Below are 24,845 nucleotides of genomic sequence, written 5' to 3'. Positions count from 1 at the left end.
CTGCTAAGAGGAGCCTTTTTCAAGAGAATTTTAAAGTTGTTAAGCCTCTGCTGAGAGGAGCTTTTCCAAGATGAGATTTTAAAGTCGTTGAGCCTCTACTGAGAAGAGCCTTTTAAAGTTTCAAAAATATCGATTGAACCTCTGTTGAGAGAAGCCATTTTCTGTCGAACCAAAAAAATTTTTTTTTTTTCTTTCTTCTCAATGTTTCATCTTTCCAAGCAAAATGGTTGTTTATTTGTCTTTGCCTTATTCCTGTTTCACAGAAATAGGCAAAGAGGGGCAACTGTAAACACCATTTTTGAAAAAAATTTTTTTTTTTATTATTTAAATTTTTTTTTTCTTCCCATTTCTATGTTTGTCTTCTTCTTCTTTCCTTTTTCTTCATTCTTATCCAATTCAAATCTAGTGCATTAAATGCACAATCCCTAAAGTCCAAATTCACTGCCGCTAATCGTCAACGGTCGATCGACAAGCCGTCAATCACGGACGGCAAGCGTGATTTCTCGTTGAAAAAAATGGGATTCGAATCCCAGAAAATCTGGGATTTGAATCCCAAAAAGCTTTATAAATAGAGCTTATCATTTGCGAACAGAGGACGACCAGAGGGAGAATGGAAGCAAAAAAAAATGACGAAAAAAAAAAAGGCAGATTCTGTTGAAATTCTACAGAAGCACAAAAAAAAAGCAAAATCACAGTCCCCAAGCAGGGGAACCCAGCGCCAGAAAAGCCACCTGCACCAAAAAAAAAAGGAGATCAGTCGATTCTGTCCAAAAAAAAAAGGAAAGGAGATCGAAATTTTGAGCCCCGATTTACGTCGATCAGGGCTGTTTCTGGTGAAACGGACACCAGATCTGGAAAGATCTCGTTGAGAGGAGTTTCTGGGAGCATTTTGGCATTTTTCGATCACCGACGACCACCGCCAGCGGTGACCCAGGCGGCAGCTGGCGCGGCGGTCCGGCGGCCGGACGGCGACAGGCGGAGCTCTCCCCTCAAAGCTTTCTCTCCCTCTCTCTCTCTACTTTTTTTTGTTGAAACGAAAGAAATGAACCCAAAAAAAAAATCTTTAGATATATATAAAAAAGCAAAACTCAAAACGACGTCGTTTTGGGCATAGGGCCAAAACGACGCCATTTCAAGCTCAGAGGATCCGCGCGTGGACCGAACCCGACCCGATATCCGCGTGACCTGAACCGTCGGCCCGCCTCAGCCAACCTCCAACCGGTTCAGACGAACGGCCAGTGAACCGATCGAACCGTTCTTGAACCGAACCGAGCGCCGGTCCGAACCATTCTTAAACCGAACCGTCGAATCGAAATGATTGTTGACTGGACCGTTAACCGGTCTGGTTCAGGTAAAAAAATTTTTTTTTTATTTTTTTATATATTATTTTATTAATATTTATGCATATTAAAATACCTATATTTGTTAGACTAATTGATGAAATTGTGGTTAAATATTTTTTTTATATATAATTATGTTAATTTTTAGAATAACCTTTAAAAACAATAATATAAAAAATAAATTTAATAATAATACTAAAGTAACAAAAAAATGAAAGAAAAAGAAATTTTTACCCGACGATGAGATTCAAAGGTATTCCGAGTAGTGATACCTACGAAATCTCTAGGTGAGAAGATTTTTTTTTAAATACTACCAGAGTATTGGAATATTTATAAAAATTTTTCAATACAATAAATTTTTTTTTTAAAATAATAAGAAATAAAAATTGATTAATATATTAAAATATAAGTAATAAAAATATGAAGAAAAGACATTTAATCCAATGATGGGATTCTAAAAGTATTCCGAGTAGAGATGCTTTAAAAAATCTCTAAGTGAGAAGATTTTTTTATAAAATATTACCAGTGTATTGGAATATTTATAGAAAATCTTCAGTATGATTAAATTCCTTTTTTCTTCAAAATTTCATTTTTAAATAAAAAATTAATAAAATTTTTGAATGAGAATAAAATGTGTGCATAAACATGAAAATATTTTGCATGGCATGCATGATATAATTTCTTACGAAAAATAAATTTAGATCTCCAAAGATGAGATTCTAAAAGTATTCCGAGTAGAGATACTTTAAGAAATCTCTAGGTGAGAAAGAGTTCTTTTAATGTTACCAACGTACTGGAACATTTTCAGAATTATTTCAATAAAAAGGTTTTGATTTATTTTTCTCGAGAATAATTTTTTTTTAATAAATAAAAATCAAAGAAATTATTTTTTGAATATTGAAAATAAGACTGTTTGTATCAAAATCAAAAGATAACACGTTGTTAATTGGTACCGTTTTTTAACGGGCGTTGTGGGGGTGCTAATCCTTCCCCACGCGTAACCGACTCCCGAACCCAGATTGTTTCGCAGACCGTAAAATTATCTTTTTAATAAATTTTAATTAATTTTAAGATTTCATTAAAAGGATATGTTTTAATAGGTGGCCAATCGCACCTAGCCAAAAAAAGATTGGTGGCGACTCCGTTATTTTTTATTTCGTTTCCAAATTCGTCAGGCGGACACAAAACCATTACGACAATAGGTATAATAATTTAAAAAAAAAATAAAACAACCGTAATTAATTAATCTACCATTAATAATTTAATATAGTTCATCTGTAATTTTAATTTTACTGAAATATTTTATTTTTATTCATTTTAATTTTTTAAATTCATTTTTTAAAATGGACGTTCACAATTTTTAGACCCATCAACTTTGTCACATGACTTTGGAATGAAAAATTTTGTCAAGATTTTTAATAATAATTAACGGAACACAGGTCCATTTGAAAATGAAATATCGCAAAATGATTAGATATATTTGATGCAATTTGCTTTGAGTAAAACATCAAATCAATGATTATTTAATTAAGCTGTTCAGGTCTCTTTATGACAGCAGCAATGCTCCCCGCAATTCTAAACCATATGATTTGTAAGTTATTTAAACATAACTTGTTTTAAACTCGTATATTAATAAAATTTATGTAAATATAATTTTTTTAAAATGGTAATATAAGTTATGAAATTTACTAACAACTTATAATTTAATCATTTTTATTTAAATTTATATATTTAATATAATAAAATTAATTAATTACATATTAAATATATTATGCAATTATCATCGATTCTTTAGAAAATTCAGACTATAATTTATTGAAACCAAATAATCTCTAAATAAAAGACAATAATATTTTTGATTTTAATAAATTAAAATTTTCATCTTTAAATCAATATTGCATATAAATTTTTTTCATGAGAGATTCTTCTATAAGTTGTTATTGAAGTGAAGATGCAACAATTGATTTTTTAACATTTCTTGCAATCTTGAAATAGCTATTATTTTACTTGATGAGCCAATAAATTTCACAAATAGAGGTGAAAAGATAGACAAAACAATAATTTATAATTTAATAACAATTAAGTTATAATCTAGACTATATAACTTTATAACAAACATAATCATTATAAAATATGCCTCTTCCAATAAATTTTGATATTCAAACTTAAGATCAAAGTTATACACCTTATTCACTGTAAGTTTGATATTACTTGTTTTAAGATTATACTTGGTTGGCTTCATTTCTAGCACACAAATTTTATCTTTCAGATATTCAAATATTTCTTCAATTTTATAATCTCTATTTTCCTAAATCGTAAGTATAAATATATTATTCAATTAATTTAAATATTAAATAATATTAAAATAATTTTTAACTCAATATCTTAACAAATATTTTATAAAAATTGATCATATCTTTATTAATTAAATCTTTAGCTTTTGTATTGAACAATACGAGCATCATTATTAAACAATACGAGCATCACCCTTTCAAAATTATCATATGCATTAATATTTAACTTGTACTTATAAAAAATGTAAAATTCTACAATTATAAATATAATTTATTAATTTAAAATATTTTTACTATCATTATGAAATAATAATTTATTATGTATCAAATATAAAAAATATAAATACTAATTATTTTGGAGTTGGATCAGGGACATAATATTGCAAGAATAATATTGAAATTTCTTATCAATTTCAAATAGCTTTTTGTTACACTCACATGACATATAATACAAACCAAAAGTGGTATCAACTTTCATGATAGCAACTTTATTGGTGAAAGATTTTCCTTCTATATGTCCAATCATTTTTAAATTAATCATCAACAAAAAAATATTAAAAAAAGAATGCTAATATTATAGTTAAAGAAATATAAAATATAAATATAAAATGAGAATAACCTTTGAGTTGCACAGACTAAGAAATGATGTAAAGTAAAAATTAGAGAGAAAATTGAAGTAAAGTTGAGTAGTGATCAAAAAATATAAAATTAATGAAAAATGATCAAACATGCATTATGCTTAACCTATAACTATTTAAACAAAAGGTGTGTTGTTGGTTAATTAATAAGATAATTTTAAATTATAAAAGTTAATATTGAAATAATAAAAATGCTGAGTGAATAATGGTTTAACAATGGCAAGTTGATTGATATTAAAATATTTTATTCTATCATTAATATTTAGAGATCTCTTAATTTAGAACAATAAAACAAATTAAATTTATTGTATTTAATGATGGCAATAAAACAAATTAAATTTTAATTAAATCAATGTGCATTAATATTTAGATTTTAAAATTATAAAGCATTACAAATGAAATCCTAGTCTATTAATATTTTATCAAATGAAATCAAATGTGCGTTAATATTTTATCAAATGAAATCATATTTAATGATATATAAATCTATCTGTCAAATATAAATTAATAAAATATGTTATTTGATTAATTTAATTGTGAAGAATTAATTTGATATATTTGCTTTCTATATTTACACATGAAATACATCAATTACTCAAATGGATACTATATTTAATCAAATATAAATGTATCAAATAATTTATTAGAGAATCAGTTATTTTACAATTATAATTATAGTATTTATTAAATTATTGATTAAATATTAATTGATTTAATTTGTTAAATTAAAAAATTTTTAATTGTTTAATATTTTTTTATATAAATTGAATTGAAAGTAATTTCAAGTTAATAATAAAAATATAAACATAAATAATTTAATTTTTTAAATTATTTTTAAATTAAAAATATATTAAATAAAATAAAATATATTTATTAGATGTTATGTAACGATTTTTAAGATCATCTATATATTAATATTTTAAATCGTTTACATAAAATTTTTTTATTTTTACCAAAAACTTTGATTTTTATATATTTATATAAGATTAAAGTTAATCCAAATACTGTGCGGTTTTGTTGTGTACCTAGAAAAATAAGTAAAGAAACTTTTCTCTTTTATCAACTTGCTCCCGGCAATTCTAAACGATTTATTTTGAAAGCGTATCCAAATCATTGTGGATCACTTGCACTGGAGTAGGGTCCATTATGATTCTCAAAGGGGACAATATCGCTTATCTTTGTGAAAGATTTTCAAATATGTAGGACATATAGAGTGAAATAACATTCACATGCCTGGTGGAAATTGATTAACTTCTAATTGTTGAATTATTGTAAAATTTTTTTTTTATCGGTTGTACATTCGTTATGTTTTAGATTTGGTCGAACTCGGTACATTAAAAGAAGTTTTTCACGTCAATTTTAATTTTAAATAATATTAATTGATTTCGAATGTTTCGGATAATTTCAATATACAATTAATTCCTATTGGTATGAATATTAAAAATTTTACCCTATTTCTAGTTTCTTTATTTGCAATTCAATGATGATAAATGAAATAACACAAAAAAAAAAAAAAAGAACAAGGGAGAATCAGAAAGATGTGTAACAAAGAGCTCAAGGGATGGAGAGAAGATAAGACGTTGGGAAGAACTTGAAATTGGAAACCGAAATGATAGAAGAGGATGGGGTAGTGGTGGTGATGGTGGGGGTGTTGAGAGTGATAGGGTTAGGTGAAATGTGGAAAGGTGGCTGGTGGGAAAAAAGAGAATAGCCCTGGATTGAGTTTGTAAAATTTTTAGGATTATTAGTATTTGTAGTCCCTTTGATTTTTAATATTTAATATTTTTAATTGAATATTTAATTATTTAAAGTTGTATTATTTTGATTTTTTTGTTTACAGAATCATTTAAATTGAAAATAAATGTCAATTGATATCATGAGATAACATTATCTGACACTTGAGAAAGAGGGATAAAAATTGAATTTTTTCAAAGTATAAGAATTAAAAATATAACTATCTCAAAATTTTATATATTTCATATATATTTTATAAAAATATTACATTTAAAATTATATTTTCATTTTTTTGTAATATAACTTATTATTTAGATTTTTTCTTTAAATAGAAAATAGATATTCAAAACTTAAAACATTAAGTTAAAAATTTTATATTCTTTTTTAAAAAATTCAATACAGTTAAAAATAAAAAATTATTTTTATTAAAATATTATTTTACACATAAATCATAATAAAAATATTATTCTTATCCAAAAATTTTATTTTTTTAAAATATAAAATATATTTTATTTTCCTTTGTAAATATATTTTATAAAATATGTTTTATAAAAAAGAAAAATGAAAAACTGTTTTAAATTATATTTTTTTGTTTTATATAAATATAAAGTTTTTAATAGAAAATATATTCAAATTATAATTGTTGGATAAAAAATAAATTTTTGAATAGATTAATAAATCTATTTTTTAAAATACTATGAAAATTTTTACATAATATTGTTAAACTATATAGAGTTTTTATTTAATTTCTTAAAGCATTATAGAAATTTTTACTGAATTTTTAAAATTATATGTAATTTAAATATATATATATATTGAAATTATAGACATTTAACTTTATTCGGACGGATTTCAAACTATTGTGAAGCTATTAAAATTTGTCTAGGTTAACTTGTACTTATAAAAGAGCTAGCTCACATGACAAAATTATGACACAATTTACATTCATTTAGTTTTACCTATTATTAAAAAATATTGATTTGAAAAATATTGAATGCATGTATTATAAATCTAATAATAAGAATGCGAGGTCATTAGTCAGCCAATTTCTCAATGTATTCATCCTTTACATAACATAAAAAAAAAAAAATAGAGTTGTAAAACTTCAAAATTATTACACACTTATATTGTTTAAATACAAGATAAAAAATATGAATAGATTAATTTCAAAAAAGATTTTTTTTTCAATTTTACTCGAGAAACATTACAGCTAAACCTATTCAAGAGTTAAGCTATCTGCTCAAGTTCGAAGGCTCGCTCAAGCTTTGAAAGAGTTTTGATAAAAAATTAAAGTCCATTAAATGCTTTTGCATACAATTTTTTAACTTATTTAAATTTCAGGTTAGATTTTAGATAAAAGATATAAAATTCAAGTTTGGCCTTACTCGACTTAATTCACATAAATATAAATTTTTTATTTTTATATATATAAAAGAATTATATAAGTTAATTTACATATATATAATTAAAAATAAAAATTATATATTTTATTAAACTTAATTTTTATTTTTATATAATTTTTATTTTTTCAAATTGCATATATAATTTTTTAAATTTTTATATATGTGAATTAAACATAATCCCATTAAACTTAATTTAATTACATCTTTTTTTAATTTTTATAAATTAAGTTTAATTGGTGGATTTGGAATTTAAATTTGGATTGGGCTTGAAAAAATTTTGAATTATGAAATTTCAAGCTAAGCTAAATCTAAACAAGCATATAAACTATTAATATTAAATATGAACTCAACTTGAACCCTATTTGGCTCAGCTTATGAATACCTTTAATTACAGTTCATGTATTGTTTAAAGAGAGGTGCAAATTATAAAATATTTAACATAATAAGAATTGGATAAGCTTAATTTTTTATTTTAAACATTTTTAAATTTTAAATAATTGATTTATAGATTATTTAGCATACAATTATAATTAAATAATTATCTTATGTGTTATAAAAATAGATTTTACTAAAATTTTACACGTAGAAGTTTATAAAAGCTTATATGATATGATATAAAATGATATGATATGATATGTGTGATGTCCCCACAAGAATACTAGTTTGTTGCTAGCTGCCTTAGTTGCCAAAGCTAATCAGTTGGTGAAAGAGGTTGCAGCAATATGTGAGAATTTATTTGAACGACATATGGTGCATTTCACCTTTGTTTCGACATCGCCAGGTATGGATGTATCTAAATTGATCAATAGTGATTCATACAAACTGATCAACAGGAGGGACATAATTGTCTTTTATTTCATAAATCTCACCTGGTTTATTCTAGAGAGTATTTTAAGAACTGCATAATTTAAGAACACAATTTAAAGACATGAAGCTCAAATAATTGTTTTGTAGAAATTTGCCTCTAATTTATAAAGTATTGTTTGCTTTAATCTGAATGTTATGATTTTGTTTAAAATATTTCACAAGTATGAGTTTAAATAGCTACTTATATTATAATAGATCTTATGAATATTTTACTGAAAATTGTACTGCTATAAAGCATAAAGTGCAACGGTTAATCAAGGATGGATCGATAAGTTTTGATCAAAGAAGAGCAACAATACCTAATGTTAGTGGTAATCCATTGCCTAATCACAATGTCAATGCTCTAAATAAGAATCAAGAATATGTTAATTCAAAAAGGCCTAAAGAGTCGCAATGAATCAAGGGGGCAAGATAAAAATCCTTCACCTGATTGCATAGGGGCATGATTTTAAAGAAGGATGTTAAAACCGATTGAATGCTACTTGTCATTCTAAGAGTTCTTTTAGAGTAATGTTAGGATTTCTTTTTTGCTATATGATTTCACTTGTTATCATTTTAATAAAGGCAAGTTAATGTATTTCATTGCATTTTTTCTTTCACTCGACCATTATTCCATGCTCTATTACGTTTCATAACTTTACATTTTCATTCTCAAATTTTAGATGATGAATATTTAGACAATGATAACAATAATTTTTGGATTTAATATTGAGAACTCATCCACATTAATATGAAGAGATGATTTAAGCAAAAAAGTAAGCTGTTACCAGAGGTGAAATAGATATATCTTGAAGATGTACAATCTTTTGTACAGGTTCATGAGCTTTGTTCAATAGATGATGTTGAAGAAAAGTATTCACAATTGAGATGAAAAATGACCATCTTTCTTTTACCATTCGAAAAACCATTTATTGTTACCCTTTTGAGTCTATTATGATTTTTTTTTCTAAAGAACCCAACCAAGGATCACCCTCTACACTAGGGGGTAATTTTTGAAAAACAAAATCACAAAAGGTCTCAAAGATGAAAAGAGAAAGAAAAGCTAAAGAAAAAATAAATGCCACACATGATTTGGGGTAAAGTAATGAAAATCCTTTGTGTGAGGAAAGAAAAAAGTAAGGAAATGATGTGGAGGCAAAATGCTAAGTTGCATCAAATGATCCTTTGGTTTGAGCCTATTATATCCATTTCTTTTATGACCCCTCACCTTGACCTACATTACAACATTGAAAAGTCCATTTGGATCAAGTGTAAATGCTCAAATTGAATGATCATATGTTGGGCAAAGACATACTCATGATGAAACAATGGAATCATGCTACATTGCTTTAAAGTTTGATGTGTAAAAGATGTCAACAATGGATGAAAAATGAGAAAAAATAAAAGAAAATGATGAAAAAAAATAAAAAAAATAAAAAATAGAGGAAAAAAAAGAAGAAAAATGAAAAAATGAAAAAAAAAAGATTCAAAATGAAAGCCTGAAAAGGGTGATTTAGGTAGAAAAAGATCTAGGTCAAATGGTTCACATTGATGGAAGATCAAAGATATCTAAAGATCCCTCGAAAACTGGGGCAAAGTTCTCCAAGCTCAAAATGACTTTAACAGTAAATGGAATGACTTTTTGAAAAAGAATCTTAGATTAATTTCAGAATTGTCTAAATATTCATCGTTTGGACAAACCATTCATCCCAATGATGTGTATCCAATTTATTTCCTTTTCCATTTGTTTTGTACCAAAATAGATCTTCATTGATTATCTTTACCATAATTCATGTTGTGTTCTCTTATTGTTACATCCCTAGAATAAATCAAGAAAATGTATCAGTGCATTATATTTGTCAAGAATTGAAATGATGATGAATGAATGACAATGTGCATAAAAAAGGTCTTGCATTCCTTTAAAGAAAAATCTAAGATGATGGTGGTAACAAAATGAAGAAATGGTAAAAACTTAAAAGAAATGATTTGAAAGGACATATGATGTGACCAAATGGAAAATATGATGATGGATTGGACAATAAAATGAAGATGGGAAAAATCTTGAAAAATGGTATAATCAAGTGATGAATATAGGGATATATTGGTCGATATAACCTATGAGTTATGATTAAGTGATGAAAATGATATGGGGCAATAGACGAAACTAGTGCTGAGAAGCTTATGAATGATGACCAAGTGACAGATGATGAAATTTATCTTGAAATGGCTAGTATTGAAAAGCTTATGAACGATGACCAAGTGACAGATGATGAAATTTATTTTGAAATGGCTAGTATTGAGAAGCTTATGAACGATGACCAAGTGATAGAAGATGAAATTTATTTTGAAATGGTTAGTGCTGATAAACCTGGCATGTGGGGTAATAGGTAAAATTTATTAGTACTGATAAACCTCCAGATGGTGATCAAGTAATGGAAACAATGATGATCAGTTGATGAAGCTTGTTCCAAAATGTTGAGAAGCTAAATAAGGGGAGAATGTGGATGGTAGGGTCTTGAGGACCATATTCCATAATTATTTAAGATTTCATGACATTATTGACATTTGCATTACATGCAAAATGTTGGCATCGTTGCTTAAATAGTACATTCACATAATTTGATGTTTGGACATGCATGGCATTATAAAAATCTAGGTTGTTGCATTTGCATAATTAAGAAGGCATGTGCATCTTTGATCATGACATTCATTCATGCAAAATTTTGGGCATTTGGAAAGAAATTATGAACCTTTTGATGAAAATTTTTGAATTTCAAATGAGAATCTTTGAATTTCAAAGAAAAATGTTTAAAGTTTTAAGTTCCAAAGGAAAATCTTTAATATGTAAAGCTCCAAGATTTCTTGAATGTGAATCTTTAAACTCGAATGAAAATCTTTGAGTTTCAAATGAGAATCTAGGTTGTTGCATTTGCATCATTAAGAAAGTATTTGCATATTTGATCATGACATTTATTCATGCAAAATTTTGGGTCACCTGAAAGGAAATTGTGAACCTTTTGATGAAAATCTTTGAATTTCAAAGAAATATCTTGGATCTTTAAGTTTTAAATGAGAATCTTTGAGATATAAAACTTTAAGGTTTATCGAATAAGAACTTTTAAGCTTGAATGAGAAACTTTGAATTTTTGGATAAGAATCTCCAAAATTCAAATAAGAATCTTTAAAATGTAGATGTGAGTCTTATAATTTGCAACTGCAAATCTTAAGATCTTACAAATTTGAATTCTTATGAAACTAAAATTTTGAGAATCAAATTTCAGTGAATTCATGTGAAGATGAAAGGTTCTTGTGAATATGAACCTTTAATTTGCAAACTCAAATTATGAATCTTTGAGTTTCCATCAGATACGATTTATGACTCCTTCGAAAATGATTGTCAATGAGCCATTTATTTTTAAAAAGTTATGTTGCCTCTGTTTAGAAGAGTAATTTATTTTCTAAAGTTGTGGTGCCTCTATTTGGAGGAGCAATTTAATTTCCAAAGTTGTGGTGCCTTTGTTTAGAAGAGCTTTGTTATTTTTCAAAGTTGTTGAGCGTTTGTTTAGAGGAGCTTTATTTATTTTTCAAAGTCGTTGTGCTTCTGTTTAGAGGAGCATTTATTTTTCAAAGTCATTATTGTTTATTTTTTAAAATCATTGAGCCTTTATTTAGAGGAGCTTGATTTATTTTTCCAAAGTCGTTAAGCCTCTATTTAGAGGAGCAATTTATTTTTTCAAAGTTGTTGAGTTTTTGTTGTTGAGCCTCTACTTATAGGAGCTTTGATCAAAATTTTAACCAAAAAAAAAGAAAAAAAAGCAAAAAAAAAATCAAGTTGAGTCTTAAATGGGTGTCTCTATCTTTGCATAATTCTTGTTTCATAGAAAATGTGCAAAGAGGGGTAGCTATAGACACCCTATATTGTCCAGGGTTCTTTCTCAATCGAGACTAATCTAAGCTTGGTTGTAGGGATTTTTATTTATTTTTATTTTAGATTTTTTTTATTTTTGTATTTATGATTTTTTTTGGTGGTCTATTTATTGTTTAATTTCTTTTTCTTTCTCCATTATCTGATTATTTAAAAAAAAAAAGCTGAAAGAATGAGATTAGGATTGGTACTAATTTTTAGCTTTGGATGATAATCAGAATTGCACTAAAACTAAATCATATAGTTTTATAAATGATTGCAATTTACAGCAAGAAGGATGGCATCAGCACCAAGGGAGTGATGAGGGTTAAGTGACCAAAGAAGAAACCCAAACATAAACCAAGAAAAAAAAAAGGTATAAGAAAAGAAAATTTGGAAGAATGAGATACGAGTTTCCTGGAAGAACTTATCCAAGTTGAAGAAATCGCTCTTTCTTGTTCTTCTATTAACCAAAACAACCCTCATTCTTCCTTCTGTTTACCACCTTTGCCACGGCCACCACCACCAACATCGTCACATCATCAACACCTACATTTTTCACCGTCATCTCGCACTGATTCCCTCGATTACTCGCTTCCCAGAGAACTCTCACAGAGAACCGTCGATTTCGGTGGGGCCTTGAATTCCAAGGGCATTTTTGCTAAATGCGCTACTCTTTTGACTCCTATGCGGCTAGTTTGCGATTCTGAAAATGCTAAGAATCTCGAGATTGAGTGCTTAAAAAAAGAGTTGAGACACGTTTCAAAGCAGCTAGCAGACCTGGAATGAGAGTGTTCACAGCTTAAGAAGGAAAGAAATAAGAAAGATCATCTTGCATTTGTGGATTCAAAGAATGATGTGAACGTTGCTAATTTAATGGGTCGAGGATTGCAAACTTAAAACATGGAATCCCTGTTGCAGCTCATCATAAGGTTATCCAAAAATTTCCAAATGCAAAATTTTTTGATGATCAGGTTGGCCTGAATACAGCTAAGTTAAGTTGTAAGGAAATTGGAGTTCAGACAAATCTAAGTGCTTGTCTTGATCTTTCTAAGAAGTTGCATGGCATCTGGGATTTACCAACTGACCAAAAGTTTAGAAAAAATCTGATAGCCAAGTTGTTTGCAGTTTGTTCCACAGATATTGACATCCTATTTGGGTTCATTAATATGAACTCACCTTCTAAAACAATGGAACCACAGGTATTTAAGAGCTCTTTTGATAAGGCTTTACAGAGTTATGTGCATCCTGTTCTTAGTTCTGAAGCTACAAAAGTATCTTGTTTCTACTCTTCTTTGACTAAGATCAATAGTGGAATGTTGCAATTGAAGGCTCTATTTGAGTCGTTGTTTGATCTCTATAATGTTGAAAATGCAGTTATTGCTTATAGATCGCTCCATATACTACATGTCTTGCTGAAGCATCTTTTGACTTTTGAAAGGAATCCTGAAGCAAGCAATAAAAAATGGCAACTAGAGTACAGAGATTAGGGAATGATCATAGGAATAAAAAAAAACTGAAATCCACGGCACCACCAATTCCCACCAAGCTAATTTTACTGTCGTCTCCACCTTGCCATCCTTCCATCATTGATAATTCACCTCGAAATGGTTCATTTCATCTCTTAACTAGTCTCCTTTCTTTGAATGGTATTAAGATCTTCAATCCAAATGGCTCGTAAGAAGATCAGAGAGTACCATTCCAAGAGACTTCTGAAAGAGCACCTCAAATGCCTAGCTAATATTCATCTCCAGATTTGTTCTGCCCAGGTGACACAATCCACTGATTCCACTCAGTTAGTAAACCAAGAACCATGGTTTCCATCCACTGGATTGGTTGCTAAGCCAGATATGTTTGAGAAGCGTGGAAAGAAGGCTTGGTTGCTCTCAATTTAGATCTTGCTCTAGTTACTGAATTCGTCAAAGCACGCCTTAGCATTGAAGTTAAGATGGGTGGTTGCGAAGCTTTTATAACCACTTTCATTATTGAACCTTTTGTCCCCCATGAAGAAGAGTATTACTTTTCAATTGTCTCTGAAAGGCTTGGCTCAACCTTTAGCTTTTCAGAATGTGGAGGCATCAAAATTGAAGAGAACTGGGATAAGGTTAAGACCATTTTCCTTTCATCTGAGAAACCTATGACCCTCGAGACGTACACGCCATTGATAGCTACATTCCCTTTTAAAGTTCGAGGAAAGATTGGTGACTTCATCATGGCTATCTTTTCTGTCTTTCAAGATCTCGATTTCAGCTTTATGGAGATGAATCCATTTACGCTGGTTAATAGAGAACCATACCCACTGGATATGAGGGGAGAGTTGGATGACACTGCTGCATTCAAGAACTTTAATAAGTGGGGTAACATAGAGTTTCCCTTGCTTTTTGGAAAAGCCTTGAGCCCAACAGAAAGCTTCATTCATTCATTGGAGGAAAAGACGAGTGCATCCCTGAAATTCACTATTTTGAATCCAAAAGGGTGTATCTGGACAATGGTTGCTGAAGGTGAGGAAATTTTCTTAATTTTTTACAAAAGTATTAGAGTCAATTGAGATTAATTTCCAACAATTAATTACTTGGTAAATTTTTAAAGCTTATTGGATAACACAAAATTAAGCTGGTACCATCTTTCGATGAGCGTTGTAAGGGTGCTATAACCTTTTTCATACGTAACTGTACTCACGAATTTTGTTTTAGTTTGTAGACCTGAACCTATTCTTTTAGGGACCCTTAGGCTTAGGTGTTTCTTAAAAGGATAGATTTCTTAGGTGACCAATCGCACCTAAATAAAAAAGATTGGTAGCGATTCTTTCAAGTCAATATCTAGCAATGGATCCCTAAATTTAGACGTTATGGCAATATAAATAATTTTAATACGAATATGACATTAATATTTCAATAACATGAATAACCTAAATATAAAATCGATATGTTTATTATATTCGTTACATGCTAACTAATACATTTAAAATTAATTTGTTTAATATAACTCAAGTAATGTTACTCGACACGACACGATTCATATAATTAAACATAAATAGCACAATTAGATGTGCTTAATTTATTTATTTAAAAAATATTATTTAAATTAGTATTTAAACAAAAAATTATTTAAAAATTAAAAATTTATAATTTATTTAAATACTGAAATGATACGATAAATATGATTATTAATTTATTTAAAAAATAAATTAAAATAATTTTTATAGTTTATATGTTAGATATGCTTACATGAATAATATCATATCTTAAATATGTCATCACTATTTGACACAAATAAGATACAAATAATATCATGTTTTAATCATGTTGATATGATTAAAATACAAAATATAATTATATTAAATTTATACATAGTTTTTTATATTATTTTATATTATATTATTGTATCATATTTAAAATTATCAAATTTGTTTAATAGGAAAATTACAAAATCTAGACCTGACACCTCAAATCAACAGCAGTAGAATTTACAGTACGACAACATCAACCTAAAGTCAGAAAAGGGATAAAAAAAAAAAAAATTAGCGGTTACAACCATGCCACAATAATTTCAAAACGACCAACTCCCGCTTTAGTTAAAGAATCTGCAAAAACATTAGATTCTATAAATCTGACAATGCAGAAAGCCCCCAAGTGATCCGTCCGAGGTAGAAAATTCCAAAGTTCGACAATCTGGTGTCCTTTGCACACCTGGTAAAGGCACCAACAGGGCTAGATTTAATGGTTAAATTACCTCCTACATACATTCTTAGTCCCACAAAAATCTCCAAGGCCGTTTGAATAACTATTAACTCAGCATGTCTCTTTGATAGCTAATAACATCTCTAAGGCCTTTGTTAGCTACTTTGTTGAAAACCCCAGCGACAAACCAATTTTCAACAAGGGTTTCTCAGCCCTAAAATATCCTCTCATACTGCTCTCTTCACCTTTGTCTAACAAAAGCAAAGCCACTGCAAACCACGCAATTGCATCCCTAAGTTATCCATCTCCCTTGAACCATCAAAATCGACAATTAACACTCGTGTCTAGTTAAAAACACTTTTTATCCCATGCCAACAGCAACCCACCAGACAGACCCGACGAAGCAACAAAAAATCCATTCAAACTCACATCTTACCCAAAAATTCATACCTTGAAACTTTTTAATCTTTACCATTTTAATTTCCTGCAATAAAAACATCTCAACACGAAATTAAATAAACAGTTTCTTTAAATTCTCCTTTTAACAGCACTTTCTATACCCTAAATGTTCCAGCGCAGGATCCTCAATGTATTAAACAACACCCACAAAATAAACAGTTAATAATTTAAAATGTGATGTATCCCACATTAACTAAAAAGATAATTTATATGTAGTTTAAATGAGACTACTTGTGTTATTTAAGTTAATTAATGTTGTTTAAATACTTGAATCAAATGTTGGTGTGAGCCAATCCTAGTGAGCTAAATATTTTAAAGCCCAAAGATTGAGCACTTAAGCTTGTTTAATAAATAAATTTATTTTTTGTTTGCATCTTTTACTCTTTTAAATTTTAGAATATTAATAAAATATTATTTTTATTCTAAATAAATATATTTTTATTAACATTTTAAACTACAATTTTACATCTTCTTCTGTATTATTTTTATACCCTTTTATCATATCAACGTATTTAAAAGTACCGAATCTTTTTTTTTTGGGAGGGATAGATAATCAAACTTAACTGTACTATGTCAAAACAAAGTTTGCACACACAAAACATTTCCTTCTTTATCTGCATCTCTAGCTTATTTTTTTACTTTGTCAGTACAAGTTGATCCTATTATCGAATCTAAAGTCTAAACGGGGTTGAACAATGAAGAATTCACACAATCTATGTTTGCCTTGCTTTGAATGCCAAACCAATCACCGAAGTGATACATTCGTTGAACACATCTTGTCATTGCCATTGCAGCATTGGCAAATCCAACCGGAAGAGAATGATGTACAATAAACTTGTTTAACTTTTTCCATGAATCACTTACTAAGCCTTTTATGTGAGCTCGTGCTTCTTCTTCAGACACCCCTTCTTGAATCATGTGACATTGGATTGAATTTGTTGTCTCTCCTCTTTCCATCTCCATCTTCAAAATGGTCCAATAATATCAAGTTAGAAGAAGTTTTTTTTTTTTTTTTTTTTTTTTTGCAATGAATTGTATTTTATTCATTCTGAATGGATAAAAGCTTTCCCCCTTGTTTTTGACTGAAATATGTGAAACTGATATCCGAGATTTGATTCTTTGCAAGAAAGCTAACTAATTAAGACATAGCTTATTTAATGTTTTTGCTATTTACTCCTTATTTTAAAAAAAAAAATGAATAGAAACCGAAAAGAAAAAGCTAAATAATGATTAAAAAAAAGGCAAAATAACAAATAAAAAAAATCGATCAAACAAAATCTAAAAATATCTCACAATTTTCATGCACTAAAGTGATGTTTGAAAGTGACTCTGTTAGCGATTAATCAAGTTTTTGGGAGTAGGACGTGATTATTGAAGATATCAATGAAATGACTAAGGTTAAAATAAGGTATTTGCCAACATTCATGTGATTTGTTAACAGAGTATGAAATTTTTAATTTTATTGGTAAGAGTTTAATTCTAGCACCATCGACCCGTGCAGTCCCTTGGCTTTTTTATTTTATTTTATTTTTTTATAAAAAAGGCTTTTCAATAGAATAAATAGCGATTTGCATACCTTGGAAGTTGTTAAATCATCCAAAAGTCGGGCGATTAAGGAAGGCCAATAAAATAACTCAGATTCATGCCAATGCTCGAAGAATTGTAATGGAAAATTACGATGTGATTTGGAATCCTCTAGCACTCCAAGGAATGCGTAGGCCAAGCCCACAGAAATGCCGATTGAGATCCATGCATTTTTAAAATATTCATCCAAAGTAGGCATGTATCCACCATTATGCCATCCTGCTTCTACATGCAACGATCTTGAATAACACACCCACTGCAATAATTATAATTAATTAAGAGAAAAATTCTTCATAATTAGCAATATCATTAATAAAGAATAATCATAATTAAATAATAATTGTTTTTTAATTAACAAAAACTTTATTAGTTTGGTAAAAATTAAAAAATAAGATGTATTTGGTGTTAGCGTGTTGACATGAATTTAATATGATAATTTTTTTATTTTATACATGTTTAACTTAAAACAGATACGATACGAATACATAAATTATCAAAAAATTATTAATCATGACATTTAGTTTTAAAAGAGATCAACTTATATTATTTGTGATGTTATTTTTATAAGATTATGTTATTATATTTATTAATATTATATATATGCAAGTATATACTAACAAAAAATTCACACAAAATTATAAATGTTATCGATCAATAAAAAAATATATAAATAAAAACATCAAATAAATAATTTTATTAAAAATTATGAGTGACAATCCTTTTATAAATAAATCAAATGTTAAGCAACATATTTTCATAAAAAAAAAAGAATCTATCTTTCAAAAAGTAAAATTAAAGCTTTGAAATTAAAAGTTAAGTGATTTCTAAGATGTCCAGTGATATAAAAGAAATAGATAAAAAGTAGAACTACATGTGAAGAATAACATGAAGTGAAGAAGTTGTAATTTGTTAAAAAAAAAATTGATAATTGGTTAGAGATTTGGAGTTTTGTTGAGAAAATTGGGAGTCAATTTAATTTTTTTTAAGTTTACATGATTGTAATTTAACCTTATGATAAATTTATTGATTTTAAGGATGTTTAAGTAATGATTTATGAGTATAATAAATAAATAAATAACAATATAATTTTCATCCTTTTTACAATACATAAAAATAGACTGTGAGACTACAAATAATAAATAAAAAAATTATAAAATTTTAGTTTGAGACTTTCAAGAAGCAATTTAAATTTATTTAATATAAATAAATATATGTATAGACCCACTAAGAGGATTTTTAAATTTTAAAGGGGGCCAAGGCTCCCTCTGGCTCCTTAACTAATCTGTCATTGTTATCAAGTCTAAAATTGCCTTTTAGAGTATATTAAAAAAGTTAATAATAAAATAATGATAAATAAAAAGGCATGTGGTAATAGTTTAATTCTTGTAATATTGGAGTATGATTAAACACTATGCAAAAGGTATATAAAATAAAAGTCCTTTACTTAGTTAATTACAACTTGTATTTCATAATTGGCTAGCATTGTATTCCTACCTGATCCCTGATATAGGGTAGAATATCTAAGCCAAGATCATTTGAGGCATCCTCGACCATTTCGTTGACATGGTTGTACATGGCTGAGTAGCATACTTTCATATACTCTGGAAGTTCCTCCATAGCCTCAAGATCCCACCTGCACCGCAAAATTTTTTTGGCATATATGGTAAGGTTGTTTTGTTGATACTTTTATTATTTAATTTTTAGTTTTGAAAAATTAGTATAAAGCAAAAGCAAAGGAGGACTAATAATATCATATACTATCGATTTAAAATTAACAAATAATAAAAATATAATATCAATTATATAACATAATTGATCCATATAGCAGTAAAATCTTGCGTTTTACATCTAAAATTTATATATTTTGCGTAAAATAATTATTCAAAAGCAAATAAACCCTTAATATTTTTGTATGAAATTAAAGTTATGAACTTTTATTTTGTTATAATTAGAACTTTAACAGTATAAAATAATCAACTTTTTTAATTGATTGATTTAATTTGTAGAAAATACTTAAATTTATTTGGGTGAGTTAAATGACAAATATTTTTAAAAATATTATTTTAAAAATTCTATCAATTTGATATTAAAGATTGAATGAATATAATTACATTAAAATAAAAGTTTATAGTCTTAATTTTTTGTAATAAAAGATCGAGAACTTGTTTGCTTTTTGAAGTAAAGTTTGAGAGTTTATTTGTATATTAAACCAATATAAAAAATATCAAATAAATAGAGTCTAAGTTAATTGTTAGGAAAATTTGAAGTATATATAAATAAAAGTTAAATCTGAAAGTTAATTACCTATTCACTGCATTTGTATATGCATCAAGCTCATCCATCGAACCATAAATGTCATATACATCATCTAAGACTGTTGTCAAACTTCCAAATTTTGTGAGGTTCCTCCTGCATTTGTAGAATTGTGGCTCTGGAACACTCCCCGTTGCCCAAAAATAACACTCAACCATCCGATCTCGTGCGAATGGTAACTTTTCCTTGATGTTCAAATCCTTCCACCACCTGTATCAATTGTAATAATACTTAACCCTATGTACGTAAGCTAGCTTTATTTATAATGAAATTTTTAGATGTCCACGTACTATATTAAATTTAATTATTTAATAAATTTCAAGAGAAATTAACAAATTTATTTAACTTAGACTTTTTTATAATCTAATCAACGTAAGTATCTCCAGGTTTTATTTGTGTTTAATTCTCTCCCTAACTGATTTTAAAGATGTACTCTTCATATTGATATGATATATTTAAAATTTTACTTGATAGAAAGAAAGAAAATTCCTTTTTTTTTTATAAGTTTGAACTGTAACACTTTTTCTTATAAAAAGTTAAAAAAAAAGTAGCAAGTGCTAAAGTGATTACATATATAGAAAAATTTATAAAACTAAAAAGTTTTACAACGTTGTAAATTAATCCCTTTCTTATATATATATATATTGAGGATAAATCTCACTCTGCGAGCTCCCTTAGCTCCTTGAGGTAAACCGACTGCAAGAGATTGAAGTCCAACTTAGCAAGTTCGAGCAAAAGGAAGTTCCTTTTAGCATCCTTTTGGTAGATACTGATGAAGTTTCGAGCTTCCATTCTAGGCAGCCTCCAATATATTGGAACGTGAAGCGATTCTTTTACTTGCTCCGCTAAATCATTCTCCAACTTCTCCATTACTAATTTTAGATGTTTAGTGCTAAACGTTTGGGCCTCATCTAAAACATCTTCTCCATGCTGCCCAAGGTATGAAGCTTCGTACAAGCTCAACAACCCATCTACATCTTCTCTTAAGCTGTCTTTGAACTTCCCATCACTGTCCATGAACTTGTTAAACACATCTGCTTTTTCACCATGAGCAAGTTTATACATTAAATAAAAAATATTAATGGATAATTTATGATAGTCATTAAAATTTGTACAATCTGGAGTTGCGTAGTTTGATAGTCATTATACACATAGTAACATCGTCGGGAATATCTTCAGGCTTTGTCGGTCAATCTCTTTTTAAAACAATCGTAAGGGCACATTCCCTCATATAGGCCTAATGCGTTAGGATTTTTTGCTTGGAATGTTTCTCGCAAGAAATCGAATCTTTGATAATTTGACAAGGAAAGGGAGGTTCTCTCCTTAGCAACCAACTCCGCTTATAGTAATTGTTCATTAATATTTTCGCGAAGGATACACCCTAAATCTCATAACTTGAGACTTCATCTTAGAGAAAGGGATGATCCAGGGAGCTAAACCCACTGAAATCCTGAAAATTAATTTTAACCATTATGAAGTTACTCAAAATTTTAATGATTCTTGTAATTTGCCCTCATTAAAATATCAAAAAGTAAGTAAAATTATTAGAAATAAATCCAATGTATTTATTTATTTGTTTTAGACCCCATTAATTGTAAATATATATATATATATATATACTTAAGTGTGAGTTTTTTATAATATTGAAAAGTATATGGATGTATTAAAAAATAAAAAAAAAATTAGTAAAATAATGCTTCACAATATGAATATAAAATTATTATACTAATGTTATTGATAATTAATGTAATAAATTTGTCTTCACAAAGTATAAATTCTAGATACATCCCTGCATAGAGATCTCAAATTTGAATCTCGAAATAATGGGACGATGGAGATTTATAAGATGAAACAGTGTTACTTTCTATTTTGTAGCTCAAAATCGATTAATAATTTTTGAAATAGTTACCTGAGGTAATGAAGAAACCATTCTCACGCAGAAGCCGAAATTGCAGGGCGACAGTGTAGAGATCACAAGGAATATTCGGATTAACATGATCAAGAACCTCGTTTATCTCTTTTGCAAAATGTTTCGCCACTCCCAATCGTTGTATTGTATTGATGAGATCTAATTTTTCTTCAGTTTGATTTAAGGATGTCAACAAACACCTAGCAGCTTGCTTCAGCTCCTCCAAACGACTGCCATGACTCTCATACTGCAAAACTAGCCAGAGATAGGTAACGTTCCACAAATGAAAAGCAAAGTTTATGCTTCAAATGAAACACTTACAGTATACAGAGGGCTAAAGGACTTGATGAGTTCAGGGTCCCAAACAGTCGGAAGGTAACCGGCGGATCGCCGTTGAGTCACTTGCACTACATTGAAGTCCATAACTGTTGTCAAGTATATAACAATATAACTGGCTTTTGCTGCCTGCTTGTTCTTACTTGTAAGCTACATAGGGGTATTTATATGCAATTTAGGCAAATAACACTATTTGTAAATATTTAATTTTGTTCGCATGAATCGAAATAGATCCCTAATTACATTTGTGATTTTGATATGTCTAATTTAAACTCATTTGGATATTTTAATCATGTTTATTACATATTAGGTTCAATTATATATATTATTTTGTTAATTAATCATTAAAAAAATCATTTAAAAAGTTAAAAAAAAAAAAAAAAAAGAAGTGCTGTGACACTGGTAGAATCGGTAAAGAACTAAAATCCAACCATCCGCCAACCCATTTTTCTTTGCCAATCATCTGTCTATATCAAATTTTGTCAAAATTTGTAAAAAAACTTTTGGTGGTTTTGAAAAAAATTCCTCAATCCCAGATTTTCTAAGATTTAATTTCCTATTCAACCCTATAAATCCAACTTCCAAAAATTCAGAAAAAGACAGAAAGAATGATCGGTAGAACAGAGGCAATTGACAGAAAAAAAAAAAAAAAAAACTACCCAACCCTTCTGCCTGGATCGATCCAAGACCTACCAACACCCAAAATGTAGCCATAAAATTTTAAGCTACATGACCGAGGAGAGGCAACAAAAATATTTTTTAAAAAACCAGAAAATAAAAAAACTTGATCTAGGCATTTTGGGATTTTTTTTTTTTGGAAACACTAATTGAAGGAAAGTGTTTAAGGGATTGAAAGAATCGTTTTGGTATTTTTTGGAGTTGCCAAATTTTGAAAAACTTTAAATTTTTTTGGTAATTGATTGAATTTTTCGGTCACAAGAATCTGAAAATTTTTTACATTTTTCGATGCTGATTAAAGTTTTCGACGATTGCACGATAGTGACCGATTCGAAATTGGGTTTACATGATGGTCGTTTAAGTATATCAGATTTTTTAAAAAGAAGCTCTAGGGGAAGAGAGTGAGAGAAGAAAGGAAAAAAAATAAAGATTTCAAAGGCCTTTAAATAGGCTGCCAAAATGATATTGCTTTGGGCATCCATGCCCAGTGGATCGATCCATGCTCTGATTCAATCAGTTTGCAAGTTTTTTTTTTTTCTGATTTTTTTTAGTTTTGTTATTTTGTTGATTTTTTATTTGTTTCTGTAATTAGTTAAACAAATTAAACAAAAAATAAATAATTATTACTTTTTTAAAAGAAATGAGTAATAATTTTAATAAAAACATAAAAATCCAAATTAAATAGTAATTTTTAGTAAAAATTAATAACAAAAAAATGAAAATGGTGATGACCTAAAAAATAATTATTAATGAAAATTGAAAGGGTTCTAGTTTTCCTTAATTTTTATAGGTAAAGAATATTTTTTAAATTTCACCTAAGTGTTGGGATAATTTAAGAAATTATTATTGTTAGAAATAAATTTTTTTACAATGAATAAATTAAAAATAGTAGATTATTCGGATAAATCTTTTAAAATGTAATTTTAAAAAAAAATTGGTAATTTTGATCTTACCAAGGAGTTGAGATAATTTAAAATTTATTTTTATTAAAATAAAGATTTAATTTAATAACTAAAATAAATAAATAAATAATAAATAAAATATTTATTTAAATAAATCTTTTGAATGAAAAGTTTTAAGAAAAATTGGAAGAATCTTATTTTCCTTAATTATTATTAATAAAAAATGATTTTTTGAGGTTCTACAAAAGAATTGGGATAATTTTAAAATGAATTTTGCAAATAAAAGTTATATTTAAATACCATATAATAATAAATAGGTATAATAATTTATAAAAAAATAAAACAATCGTACTTAATTAATCTACTAATAATAATTTAATATAGTTCATCTGTAATTTTAATTTTACTGAAATATTTTATTTTTATTCATTTTAATTTTTTAAATTTATTTTTAACTTTGTCACATGACTTTGGAATGAAGAATTTTGTCAAGATTTGTAATAATAATTAACGGAACACAGGTCCATTTGAAAATGAAATATCGCAAAATGATTAGATATATTTGATGCTATTTGCTTTGAGTAAAACATCCAATCAATGATTATTTAATTAAACTGTTCAGGTCTCTTGATGACACCAGCAATGCTCCCCGCAATTCTAAACCATATGATTTGTAAGTTATTTAAACATAACTTGTTTTAAACTCGTATATTAATAAAATTTATATAAATATAAATTTTTTTAAATGGTAATATAAGTTCTGAAATTTATGAACAACTTATAATTTATATAATCAATTTTATTTAAATTTATATATTTAATATA

General features: G+C 27.8%; 1 protein-coding gene and 2 pseudogenes across 1 annotated transcript; 2 read left to right on the top strand and 1 right to left on the bottom strand.

Moving 5' to 3' along the window:
- The first annotated feature begins 10,478 nt into the window (after positions 1-10,478).
- Positions 10,479-13,649, top strand: LOC149511571 (protein SENSITIVE TO UV 2-like; annotated as a pseudogene).
- On the top strand, positions 12,355-14,658 carry LOC111276370 (ATP-citrate synthase alpha chain protein 2 pseudogene; annotated as a pseudogene).
- A 2,193-nt stretch (positions 14,659-16,851) lies between these two features.
- LOC111276369 (putative terpene synthase 9) lies at positions 16,852-23,097 on the bottom strand. The gene is made up of 7 exons (XM_022862108.2): positions 22,426-23,097; positions 22,105-22,351; positions 20,857-21,229; positions 20,187-20,405; positions 19,377-19,515; positions 17,875-18,138; positions 16,852-17,261 (listed from the first exon to the last, which is right to left on the bottom strand). Exons 1-7 carry the CDS (start codon positions 22,525-22,527, stop codon positions 16,977-16,979), a joined length of 1,629 nt encoding a protein of 542 aa, XP_022717843.1. The 5' UTR covers positions 22,528-23,097; the 3' UTR covers positions 16,852-16,976.
- Positions 23,098-24,845: the final 1,748 nt, after the last annotated feature.

This window comes from Durio zibethinus, chromosome 25 (genome assembly GCF_047325235.1).
Source record: "Durio zibethinus cultivar Kanyao isolate XHJ-2024 chromosome 25, ASM4732523v1, whole genome shotgun sequence".
In the NCBI taxonomy this organism is placed as follows: Eukaryota; Viridiplantae; Streptophyta; class Magnoliopsida; order Malvales; family Malvaceae; genus Durio; species Durio zibethinus.
This window is presented reverse-complemented; position numbering and strand designations above follow the sequence as displayed.